Source organism: Chiloscyllium plagiosum, chromosome 14 (assembly GCF_004010195.1).
Source record: "Chiloscyllium plagiosum isolate BGI_BamShark_2017 chromosome 14, ASM401019v2, whole genome shotgun sequence".
In the NCBI taxonomy this organism is placed as follows: Eukaryota; Metazoa; Chordata; class Chondrichthyes; order Orectolobiformes; family Hemiscylliidae; genus Chiloscyllium; species Chiloscyllium plagiosum.
The window spans coordinates 4,165,194-4,177,543 of record NC_057723.1 but is presented as its reverse complement, the minus strand read 5'-3'; the positions used below and the strand labels follow the sequence as shown (position 1 = coordinate 4,177,543).

The 12,350-nt window shown below is 41.7% G+C and overlaps 2 protein-coding genes across 3 annotated transcripts in view; both read left to right on the top strand.

Moving 5' to 3' along the window:
- Positions 1 to 12,350, top strand: part of LOC122556967 (protocadherin gamma-A10-like) — a 76,238-nt gene that overhangs the window by 27,411 nt on the left and 36,477 nt on the right. The gene's annotated exons all lie outside the window — the stretch shown is intronic.
- The window catches only part of LOC122556420 (protocadherin beta-15-like), a 200,098-nt gene continuing 188,993 nt past the window's right edge, over positions 1,246 to 12,350 (top strand). Inside the window, exon 1 of one of the 2 annotated variants that reach the window (XM_043703041.1) lies at positions 1,246 to 3,907. In XM_043703041.1, the coding sequence (XP_043558976.1) occupies positions 1,445 to 3,907 (2,463 nt within the window). In that variant the 5' untranslated portion in view covers positions 1,246 to 1,444. Of the gene's footprint in view, positions 3,908 to 6,585; positions 9,295 to 12,350 lie in introns of those variants that run through there. The other variant, XM_043703039.1, reaches the window with a different exon arrangement.

The window sequence follows — 12,350 nt, the reverse complement described above, 5'->3', positions numbered from 1 at the left end:
ATAACTGGCTTTGAATCTTTTAGCTCTTCCTTTTGTTCTACACTGTTGACAAATCCCTGGACAATCACACCATCTACTTTATTCGCTCTTCCACCCCTTTGTTAACAGCATATAAAACAGTAACTTCCAGGACCCATCAGGTCTGAAGTAAAACCTTTGAACTTAGCTTAACTCGAAAACTAGTTAATGGCAAGTTGGACTATGAAGAAAGCAATAACTTTGAGCTTAGCATACAAGCCATTGACGGGGGACCAGACTCAATGTCAGGGCATTGCGCAGTTCTGGTGAATATTATTGATGTGAATGATAACCCTCCTGACGTGACGTTGACATCTTTATCTCGCACAGTTTCAGAAGATGTTGCACTTGGGTCCGTGGTCGCTCTTTTCAGCGCCGCAGATAAAGACTCGGGGAGAAACGGACAGGTACAATGTCAAATTTCAAATGAATTACCCTTCCGACTCGATTCTTCTCTGGAATATTTTTATGGAATACTTGTTCATCAGGCACTGGACCGGGAAAACGTCTCCAACTATGGTATTACAATAACATGCACGGATGCCGGAAATCCTCCACTTACGTCGGAAAAAACCGTTCAGAGTAGACGTTTCTCGCTCCACATACACTGCCAGACCTGCTGAGTTTCTCCAGAATTCTCTGATTTTGTTTTAATACTGTATCAAGTGTCCAGCATCTATTTATTTTGCTTAACTGTAACAAAATAGTGAGCTGGATTTTTAGAATGGAAATCGAGGATTATGGAATTCTCAACAGATTAATGAATATTAATTGGTTGCGTCAGAGAATGAGAAATAATTTAGCTTTTATTTAGTGAAATATCAGCTTGTTGGTGATGAACGCAAGAAGTGAACATTCATACATGCATGGGAATTGAATAAAACTACTCAGTCTATTAAGTGGCTTTGAATCTTTTAGTTCTTCCTTTTGTTAACTTTTAAGAAACCCAACTCTTATTTTTTTTTTTTGCACTGTGGCTATGGAGTTTTCATCCGTGCGAAAAGGCAGAAAGAATGCATTTCACTAACGGAACGCTGAATCCAATTTTAAACTGTGCAACAATAAATCGAAGCACAAACACTCGCATCAAACAGTGCAGCTTTAAGAAGCAGAGCATACGTTCATTGGTCAAATTTAAATGTGCTACTCTTCTCCAATCAGAAGCTCAAATGTGACTGGGGATCCGGACTGCCCCTTCTCTACCCAGACACCATCACGTCCGACCAGACGCAGAGTAAAATTGGAGCAGCTCGGGTGCACATTTAGACAAGGTTAGAAGATTTAATTCCAATAATTCGAGCGATTTGGGAAACATCCAGGTATTTGCTACGTCGTAGATGCTCCAACCTTATAATATAAACCTGCAATGAGGATAATTCAAGGTGCGAGCACGTTCTGAAACAAAGGGGAATGTTTGAAGCTAGAAATGAGATGTAATATTTATTCGCTGCTAAAATGGCAATTATTGTACTGTACTTTCTCCTCGTGGAATCTAGTGCTTGGGCAGATTCGTTACACGATTCCTGAAGAACTGCAGCTGGGTGCCTTTGTTGGAAATATCGCAGAGGATTTGGGCTTAGATGTAAAACAGCTCTCAGCTCGCAGTTTTCGGCTTGTACCCGGTCCCAGAAAACAATACGTAGATATCAATTTGGACACTGGTATTTTATTCGTGAAGGAAAAAATTGACAGAGAAGAGATTTGCGGCCCGACCCTGAGCTGTGTTTTATCCTTGGGCGGTTTGCTTGAAAACCCTTTAAAGCTCTACAAGGTTACAGTGGAGATTCTCGATGTAAATGACAACGCTCCCTCTTTTCCAAAGAGACAATTCCACCTACAAATATCCGAGCGTTCTATTCCGGGAATGCACTTTCCCCTCGAGACGGCGCACGATTTGGACGTTGGAACTAACTCCGTGCAAAAATACGAGCTCGTTCCCAACAATTATTTTGTTCTCGATGTTCGGACTGGCGAAGGAAAATTGCCCGTATTGGTGCTGCAGAATTCATTGGATAGAGAAACGGATTCCAGCCACAGCTTAACGTTGATAGCCAAGGACGGCGGGATTCCTGTGAGATCGGGTACAGTTCAGATCATAATCGTTGTCAAGGATACAAACGACAACGCTCCTGTCTTCTTCCAGACGGAATATCGAGTCAGCCTATTAGAAACCGCACCAACAGGGACGCAAGTAATCATACTAAATGCTACCGACTCGGACGATGGTCTAAATGGAGAGATTAGCTACTCGCTTAGCAGCCACACTTCAGCTCCAGCTCGGGAAATGTTTAGGGTGGATGCCAAGACTGGCGAAATACTAGTTAATGGCAAGTTGGACTATGAAGAAAGCAATAACTTTGAGCTTAGCATACAAGCCATTGACGGGGGACCAGACTCAATGTCAGGGCATTGCGTAGTTCTGGTGAATATTATTGATGTGAATGATAACCCTCCTGACGTGACGTTGACATCTTTATCTCGCACAGTTTCAGAAGATGTTGCACTTGGGTCCGTGGTCGCTCTTTTCAGCGCCGCAGATAAAGACTCGGGGAGAAACGGACAGGTACAATGTCAAATTTCAAATGAATTACCCTTCCGACTCGATTCTTCTCTGGAATATTTTTATGGAATACTTGTTCATCAGGCACTGGACCGGGAAAACGTCTCCAACTATGGTATTACAATAACATGCACGGATGCCGGAAATCCTCCACTTACGTCGGAAAAAACCGTTCGAGTAGACGTTTCAGATATAAATGATAATGCCCCACTGTTCACACAGTCTTTATATACCGCACATGTCAAGGAGAACAATATTATTGGCGTTTCCATTTTTTCCATCACAGCCTTTGATCCAGATATTGGACTGAACGCTCAACTGACATACTCTATCCTGGAAACTCAAGTTTTGAACGCTTCGGTATCCACTTACGTGACTGTTAACTCGGAAACCGGTGTCATATTTGCACAGAGGTCTTTCGACTACGAGAAATTGAAAAACTTTCAGATCCAACTTCAGGTCGTGGACTCTGGGACCCCACCACTCACAAGTAATGTTTCGGTAAATATTATTATCCTTGATCACAATGACAATGCTCCGGTCATTGTACAACCATTGGCCCAATTTGGATCAACAGCAGTCGAGACATTATCCAGGTTTGCAGAACCAGGTTACTTGGTTGTCAAGGTATCAGCCATTGACTCTGATGCTGGTCAAAACGCTCGAATCACTTATTTGATTTTTCAGGCTACCCAGCATAATCTTTTTACTATTTCACCAGACACTGGCCAGATTTGGACAATACGTCGTATCGCGAATACTGATGCCTCCAAGCAAAGATTAGTGGTTATTGCAAAAGATAATGGAAAACCATCACTTTCTGCCACAGTGACCATCATCTTATCCGTGGTTGGTGGCGATACTGCAACATTCTCCAGCGTCAGCGGTTCGTTTGAAGGTCCTACCTTCACTCCTGATCTGGGCCTTTCCTTGGTCATCGTATTTGGAGGAATTTCTATCATATTTCTCGTGGTCTTAATTATTCTCGCTGTGATGATTCAAAGAAGCAGAAATATTACTAGTAGTCAGCACTGTTCCCTAAGACTCTGTTGTTGTGCAGAAACAAGGCATTCTCTGAATGGAATTCAAAAAGCCAGTAGAAATCTCCAGATACCCCCGAACTACGTCGAGGTGTTCGGTGGTGATCCACTTTCTCAGAGGTTCCGCTATGAGTCATGTTCAACATTGCAGTCGACAAAGGGAGAAATCCTTCACCCCAACATTTGCAGATCATATACAGACAGCAATTATGTCCAAAATGAGACTACCAGGAAAGAAAACACACGAGCAGTTAATTCTGAAAATTGCAGCAACACGTTAAAGGATAAGGATAAGGTGAGGGGCCTTTTTAATGAAGAATATGAGCCTCGCAGCTTTGAATTGGATGTGTTGCAATAGTTGGAAACATGCATGTTTAAATTATTAAAATAGAAGTAGCAACTGTTTTTGCCGAAAGTAACCTCTGCTGGTATCATACCTTGTAAAATTTATATGCTTTCATTTGTAACAAGATTACAGTATTAGATTGTACAGCTGAGTTAAAATTGTGTTCTGGCAGCTTTGGTTACCTGTTGGGACTTTCTAAAACTTTTAGAGTTTCTTTGAAGCTATGAAAATTATTGACTTTTTCACATACTGAATTTTGGAATGTAAATACCTATGAGAAACTCTTTGCAGATACACAGTCATGTAGATAACACTAACTTCGAGAATACAGTAGCCATTGCACACGGGTCCAGAAAACAATTTGGTTAGTTTTCAGTTGTTTCAGCGGTAGCTGTTAGGTCTGAGCAATTAGCATCAGTATTTTTCTGACGGCCTGGTGCTTCTAAATTGATCAGGTAATCCGATATTGTTAGATTCCACGTAAAATGAAAACTACTGAACTTAAGTTAATTTAGTTTTTTCAAAATTTTCCTATTGAAGTCTTTTAGTAACCAAACTATGTAGATGTCGTATATGTTCGAACTGAAATTTAAACCCAAGAGAAAGATGGCCTCTTCATGTGCTTTACTTGTTGAAAGAAATTTTCTTATTTGGAATATTCTGGCGATGAGACCAGAGTCAATAAGAATGTAGCGTAACTCCAATCATTAGATCATATTGTTCTCGAAAAGTAAGAATATAGTACTGTAGTCAGGAAATTACATTAATGAGTCTCCATGTTCAAAAAAGAAGCTAGGGACTACAATGGTAACAAATTCCAGTTTATCTACCATCCAAAACATCCCATCATTCAGTAAATCGCAGAAACAATACCCATGGTGCATAGAAATGTTAATATGATATGAGCATACGAAATACAATAGAATGTTTGAAATAATCATCTGCGTGATCTTAAATAAATAAATATCTATTTATTTAACTAATATTTACAATGGGCATTTGATAATATTGCAGAAGTGAAACTGGTTCAGGATTTAAAGTTTTATGGATTTTTTTGTTGGTAATCTAGAGGAAATGTTAATTGGTTTGGAATCACAGGACTGTGATGATATTCACACAATACAAGACATTGCGATGAACTTGGGAGGTAGCAAACTAAGAGGGCTTGATTTAACATAATTGCGACAGCAATGGACACTGCATAAGTTTGGATATCATCACCTACTTTGAGCACCTGTGTGAAACTCTCGACCTCTGTAAGGGGAATGTTCTGAACTTGCACGCGCGATTTGTATGCTCAGAGTGCTCACGTGTCATCATTTAAAATGTGTAGAACGTCTTATGCCTTTCACATTGAAAAGTAACTGGAAAACTTGATGGATCATACCATGCATCCCGACATTTCAGAATTATTCTTAATCATTTGCAAAAATCATAGGCTTGGAACTTCTTGCAGTGGTGCTGATGGCTGACAGTAGATAATGAAATGAAAAAAATAGTTATTTCAAAGTGATACTTAACAACTGTAAAAGTTCTTTGAAGATCTGAAAATACATTTAATCTGGATAATAATAGTTGAATATGTGTATTATCTGCTACGGAAAGTATACAATACGTGGGAAAGATAATAAATCAAACAGAAAAAAATTCAATTCAAAGAGGGCTCAACATTGCAAACTCAAAACGTAAGTTGATTTGAAAGTAAAGAGTTTCAACAAATTGGAAGTTCATGTATAGCAGTGTGCAAAATAATTCATGCCCATTGTTAGTCTATTGCTTCTATTATTGATTAATCTATTGTTTCTGCCTTGAACTTGTAAAGTGGCTCCGTTGATTTTAGGCCTTTGAAACTAGATCTTTTCCATAACTGTAGTAATACGTGTATCCTTAAAACATTAAATCTATTAGTTGACTTCGAAAATGGCAAACTATTGATATTGGACCATGATGAAAGATAGGGGGATTAGTAGCTGATTATGTGCTTATCTTTCAATGTTTATGCAAGGTTCGCAATTTGTACACTTTTTTCTTGATTAATCGATTTGTGAAACAGAGAAGCGAGTTTAGTAAACGTTAAACAATAATCTAAAAAGATGGCCAATTGGATATCTGGAACAGAAATGGAGAAATATGAAAATTTCAGTATTGTAATTTCCATTATTTGATTTCCTTGCAGAACGATAAAGATAATTAGTTTTGCTTTGGTGAGCAATAACACCTAGTCAGTAAGGAATTCTAGAGCACACCTATCGTGTATAGATTATAACTTGACTTGTATTATTGAAACAAAGAATGATCTTAACAATTAGGAACCGTCATTGGCCTTTACCTGTCACATGTTCAACAATTTTGAATTCGACGTATTCAATTTGTTAATTTGGTAATTTGTTTCCAACTGGATTTTTGCAGCACAGGGTGCAATGCAGTATAGAATAGAAAACCGTTATGCAAATTTGAGTTGTGCAATAATAAATCAAGTCTTGCGCTCATTTTAGACACTGCAGCTTTAAGAAATGAATCACATTTCGTTGGTCGAATATCAATGAGCTAGCGTTCACCAATCAGAACATAAGATAGGAATGGGGATCTGGACAACCCTCTTCACTACCCAGACACCATCACGTCCGATCAGACACAAAGTAAAATTGGATAGCGAACAGCTCGACAGGAATTGTTCACGAATTTCACCGACAATTTTGGACAAGAACAGAAGATTTGGATGAAATTATCCGGGCGATTGGAGAAGCGTTCAGGGATTTGCTGCATCGCAGTTAATTTATATCAGATTTATATCAGATAATAATTCATGAACGTTTTCGCGGTGCGGACATATTCCGAAACAACGGGGATGTTTGACGCTGGAAATGAGATATAAAATATTTTGGTTTCTAACATACCGATTGTTCTACTGTGTATTCTCCGCGTGGAATCTAGTGCACGGGCAGGTTCGTTACTCGATTCCTGAAGAGCTGCAACTCGGCGCCTTTGTTGGGAATATCGCTGAGGATTTGGGTTTAGATATAAAGCAACTCTCGGCTCGTAGTTTTCGAATTGTGTCCGGGTCCTGGACACAATACGTGGACATAGGCTTGGACACTGGCATTTTATTTGTGAAGGAAAAAATTGACAGAGAAGAGATATGCGGGCCAGTTTTGAGTTGTGTTTTATCTGTGAACGGTTTGCTTCAAAACCCCTTAAAGCTGTACCCGGTTGAAGTGGAGGTCCTTGATTTAAATGACAACACTCCCAGTTTTCCAAAGAGACAATTCCACCTTGAAATTTCAGAGCTTTCTTCGACGGGAACGCGCTTTCTACTCGAGTCAGCGTATGATGCGGACGTTGGAACCAACTCCGTGCAATCCTACGAGCTCCTTTCTAACCAGCATTTTGTTCTCGATGTGCAGATGCGCGATGGAGTGGAAAAATTACCAGTGTTGGTGCTGCAGAGTTCGTTGGATAGAGAAAAGGAATCTACCCACAGTTTGACACTGATAGCCAAGGACGGTGGGGTCCCTGTCAGATCAGGCACGGTTCAGGTTATAATCATTGTCAAGGATGCAAACGACAACGTCCCTGCCTGTTCCCAGTCAGTTTATCGAGTCAGTATATTAGAAGATGCACCCACGGGAACGCAAGTGATCGCATTAAATGCCACTGACCCAGATGATGGTCACAATGGAGAGATAACTTACTCGATCAGTAGCCACAATACCATCAGAGTTCGAGAATTGTTTAGCGTGGATTCAAAAACTGGTGAAATCAGAGTGAAAGGGAAATTGGACTATGAAGAAAACAAAGCCTTTGGTATTAATGTTCAAGCAACAGATAGGGGTCCTCACACTATGGTGGGGCACTGTGATGTGTTGGTGAACATTGTTGACGTGAATGACAATGCACCTGAGGTGACGTTGACGTCTTTGTCTGGCGCAATTTCAGAAGACGCTCCCATTGGGACTGTGGTCGCTCTGTTCAGTGCAGCGGATAAAGATTCTGGGAGAAACGGGCAGGTACAATGCAACATTTCAAACAAACTACCCTTTAGACTAGATTCTTCTTTGAAGAATTATTATGGATTGCTTGTTCGACATCCACTGGATCGTGAAAATAATTCCAATTATGACATTACAATAATGTGCACGGATGCAGGAAAGCCGCCTCTGACATCCAGGAAAACCATCCGGGTAGAGATTTCTGACATAAATGACAACCCACCGAGATTTTCGCAGCATTTGTACACCACAAATGTCATGGAGAACAATGCTATTGGTGCTTCCATATTTTCCCTCATAGCGTTTGATTCAGATGTGGGACTGAACACTCAACTGAAATACTCTATCCTAGAGACTCAAGTCCTGAACGCCTCGGTAGCCACTTATGTCTCTATTAACTCGGAGACAGGCGTCATATTCGCGCAGAGATCTTTTGATTACGAGATACTGAAAAACTTTCAGATTCAAGCTCAGGTTGTGGATTCTGGGACACCGCCACTCGCAAGTAATGTTTCGGTGAATATTATTATCCTTGATCAGAATGACAATGTTCCAGTCATAGTGCAGCCATTATTCGAATTTGGATCAACAGCAGTGGAGACAATGTCCAGGTTTGCAGAACCAGGCTATCTGGTTGCCAAGGTCTCGGCCACTGACGCAGATGCCGGTCAGAATGCTCAACTCTCTTATTCCATTTCACAGGCTACCGATCATAACCTTTTTACTATTTCAGCCGATACTGGTGAGATTTGGACTATCCGTCCTATTGTAAATAAGGATGCCTCTAAACAAAGGTTGGTGATCGTTGTAAAAGATAATGGAATGCCATCACTTTCTGCCACAGTGACCATCATCTTTTCTGTGATTGGTGGGGACACTGAAACGTCTTCTGGCGTCAGTGGTTCGTCTGAAGTACTCAGGTTCAATCCAGATCTGAGCCTTTCCTTGGTCATCGCATTAGGAGTAACTTCTATCATATTTCTTGTGATTTTAACAGTCCTTGCTGTGAAGGTTCACAAAAACAGAAATGGTTTGGGCGATCAGCACTGTTCCATGGGGTTGTGTTGCCTTCAAAACAGACATGCTCTGAATGGAATTCAAACGGCTAGTAGAAGCCTCCAAATACGCCCCAACTATGTTGAGGTATTTGGAGGTGATCCACTTTCTCAGCGTTTCCGCTATGAGTCATGCTCAACATTGCAGTCAACAAAGAGGGACTTCAGAACACCCAACACCTGCAGGTCATCTCCAGACAAGCATTTTGTCGGGAATGAGTCTATCAGGAAAGAAAATATGGGAATCATTAATATTGAAAATTACAGCAACCCTGTAAACTATGAGGTGAGGGAAATTTTATAACAAATATATTATGATTATCACAGAATTGATCTAATGTGCGTATTCATTTGGGGAAAATTGACCACATCGTAACTAATTGGATGGAATAGTTTCTTAAATGAATTGCACATTGTTCTCTGCACTGCCTCCAATTATGTGAAAATCCCGTATTATTTCTTTGTTACGGCATCTTGTAAGATCTATTTCAATTCCTTTAGATTCCTTGTGATTAAACACATTTAACTGTCAATATTAAGAAATGTTGAGGAAACCCATGCTCCCCTTGACAATTTCTAAAACCACCAGAGTTTACTTAAAGGTTGAGAATCGTTGACAGTCTCGAGCCCACTCCAAACATTGAAGTACTATGTCTTGCTAAGAATCTACGTGCCCATAAATTATCAGATGCAGTTATGAACTTGCTCATTTTGATAGGAAAACTAGAAATGGAATATATTATTCAAATGGGAAAATATTGCAGATCCAGGTGTACAGAGCAATCTTGATGTCTTTGTGTGGTGATCCACTTGGGAGAGTGCATAGTAGCTGAGCCCTTTTAATCCCGGATTGTCAGAAAAATATAAAGATTACTCTAAATGCTCAATTTACCTGTCTGATGGACTCGGGTTAACGGAAAACTCTGAGACCAGATTGTTGTACTTAACAAAATATCATATTTACTACAAAAAGATCAATTCAAATATCAAATGAAATATGGTTTATCTACTATAACCCTAAGAACTTAATCTCTAACTTGTTATTAAAACATTGTACAAAGATGCAGATAGACACAGGAAAACAAAACAAAAGCACACATTTTGTGGATTGAGAAAAAAAAGTAGAAGGGTAATCCAATTTAATAGCTTTGGTACACAAGTTTCGATTAGACCATAAAACATAGGATCAGAAATTAGACGATTCAGCCCATTGAGTCTGCTCCACCATTCAATCATGGCTCAAAAGTTCTTAAACTCATTCTCTGGCTTTCTACCCTTAGCCCTTAATCTCCTTGATAATCAAGAATATGTTTATATCAGTCTTAAATGTACTCAATGACCTGGCCTCCACAGCCCTCTGAAGCAATAAAGTCCATAAATTCACCAATCTGTGGGTGAAGAAGTTTCTCCTTATCTTCATTATAAAAGGTAATGACCTTCGTACTAAGGTTATGCCCTCGGGTTCTAATCTCTCCTACCAATGGAAACGACTTCCCAACATCTACTCTATCCAGGCCAAATCAGAATTCTGTATGTTTCAATTAGGTCACCCCTCATCCTTCTCACTCCACCGAGTATAGACCCAGAGTTCACAAACGTTCCTCATATGTTAAACGTTTCATTCCTGGGACCATTCTCGTGAAACTCCTCTGAACATGCTTCAGGATACTTCCTGAGATATGGGCCCAAAACTGTGCACAGTGCTCCAAATGTGGTCTGACCAGAGCCTTATAGTGCCTCAGAAGTACATCCCTGCTTTTACATTCACGTGCTCTCAAAATAAATGCCATCACTGCATTTGTCTTCCTAACTAATGATTCAAGTTTACCTTGACAGAATCCTGGACTGGAATCCCCAAGTCTCTTTGCACTTCAGAATTCTGAATTTTCACTACATTTAGAAAATAAACCATTCTTCTATATTGCCGACCAAAGTGCATGACCAATCACTTTCCCATGTTGTACTCAACCTGCCATTTCATGGATTCTGGATCAGTGGTGCTGGAAGAGCACAGCAATTCAGGCAGCATCCGAGGACAGGCAAAATCGACGTTTCGGGCAAAAGCCCTTCATCAGGAATAAAGGCAGAGAGCCTGAAGCGTGGAGAGATAAGCTAGAGGAGGGTGGGGGTGGGGAGAAAGTAGCATAGAGTACAATAGGTCATTGGGGAAGGAGATGAAGGTGATAGGTCAGGGAGGAGAGGGTGGAGTGGATAGGTGGAAAAGGAGCTGGGCAGGTCGGACAAGTCCGGATAAGTCAAGGGGATCGTGTTGCTGGAGGTTAGAAACTAGGATGAGGTGGGGGAAGGGGAAATGAGGAAGCTGTTGAAGTCCACATTGATGCCCTGGGGTTGAAGTGTTCCGAGGCGGAAGATGAGACCTTCTTCTTCCATGCGTCTGGTGGTGAGGGAGCGGCGGTGAAGGAGGCCCAGCACCTCCATGTCCTCGGCAGAGTGGGAGGGGGAGTTGAAATGTTGAGCCACGGGGCAGTTTGGTTGATTGGTGCAGGTGTCTCAGAGATGTTCCCTAAAGCGCTCTGCTAGGAGGTGCCCAATCTCCCCAATGTAGAGGAGACTGCATCGGGAGCAACGGATACAATAAATGATATTAGCTCCCAGCCCTGCCAAGTTTTCACCATCCCTCCAGACCTCCCCCTCACTGAGGACAAACGACTCACCTTCGTCACTCAGCAAAGGACTCACCTTCGTCCCCCTCCGTCCATGCATCAATGAATTTAATACACACCGTGACATCGAACAATTCTTCCGTCCCTCCGCCTCCGAGCTTACTTTCACAATCAGGATTCCCGCCCATCTTCCGAGGACCCCTTTGCCCACCTCCAACACACTGCATCCACCAGGACACCCCGTGCTGGCCTATTACCTGCCCTCGACCTCTTCATTTCCAACTGCCGCCGGGATATTAACCGCCTCAACCTGTCGACCCCCCTCCCCCACTCCAACCTCTGAACCTCACAACGCGCAGCCCTCCAATCCCTCTGCTCCAATCCTGACCTCACCATCAAGCCAGCGGACAAAGGGGGCGCAGTGGTAGTCTGGCGCACTGACCTCTACATCGCTGAAGCCAAACGCCAACTCGAGGACACCTCCTCCTACCGCCCCCTTGACCATGACCCCACCCCCCATCACCAAACCATCATCTCCCAGACCATACAGAACCTCATCACCTCAGGAGATCTCCCACCCACAGCTTCCAACCTCATAGTCCGGGAAACCCACACTGCCCGGTTCTACCTCCTTCCCAAGATCCACAAGCCTGACCACCCTGGCCGACCCATTGTCTCAGCATGCTCCTGCCCCACTGAACTCACCTCTACCTACCTC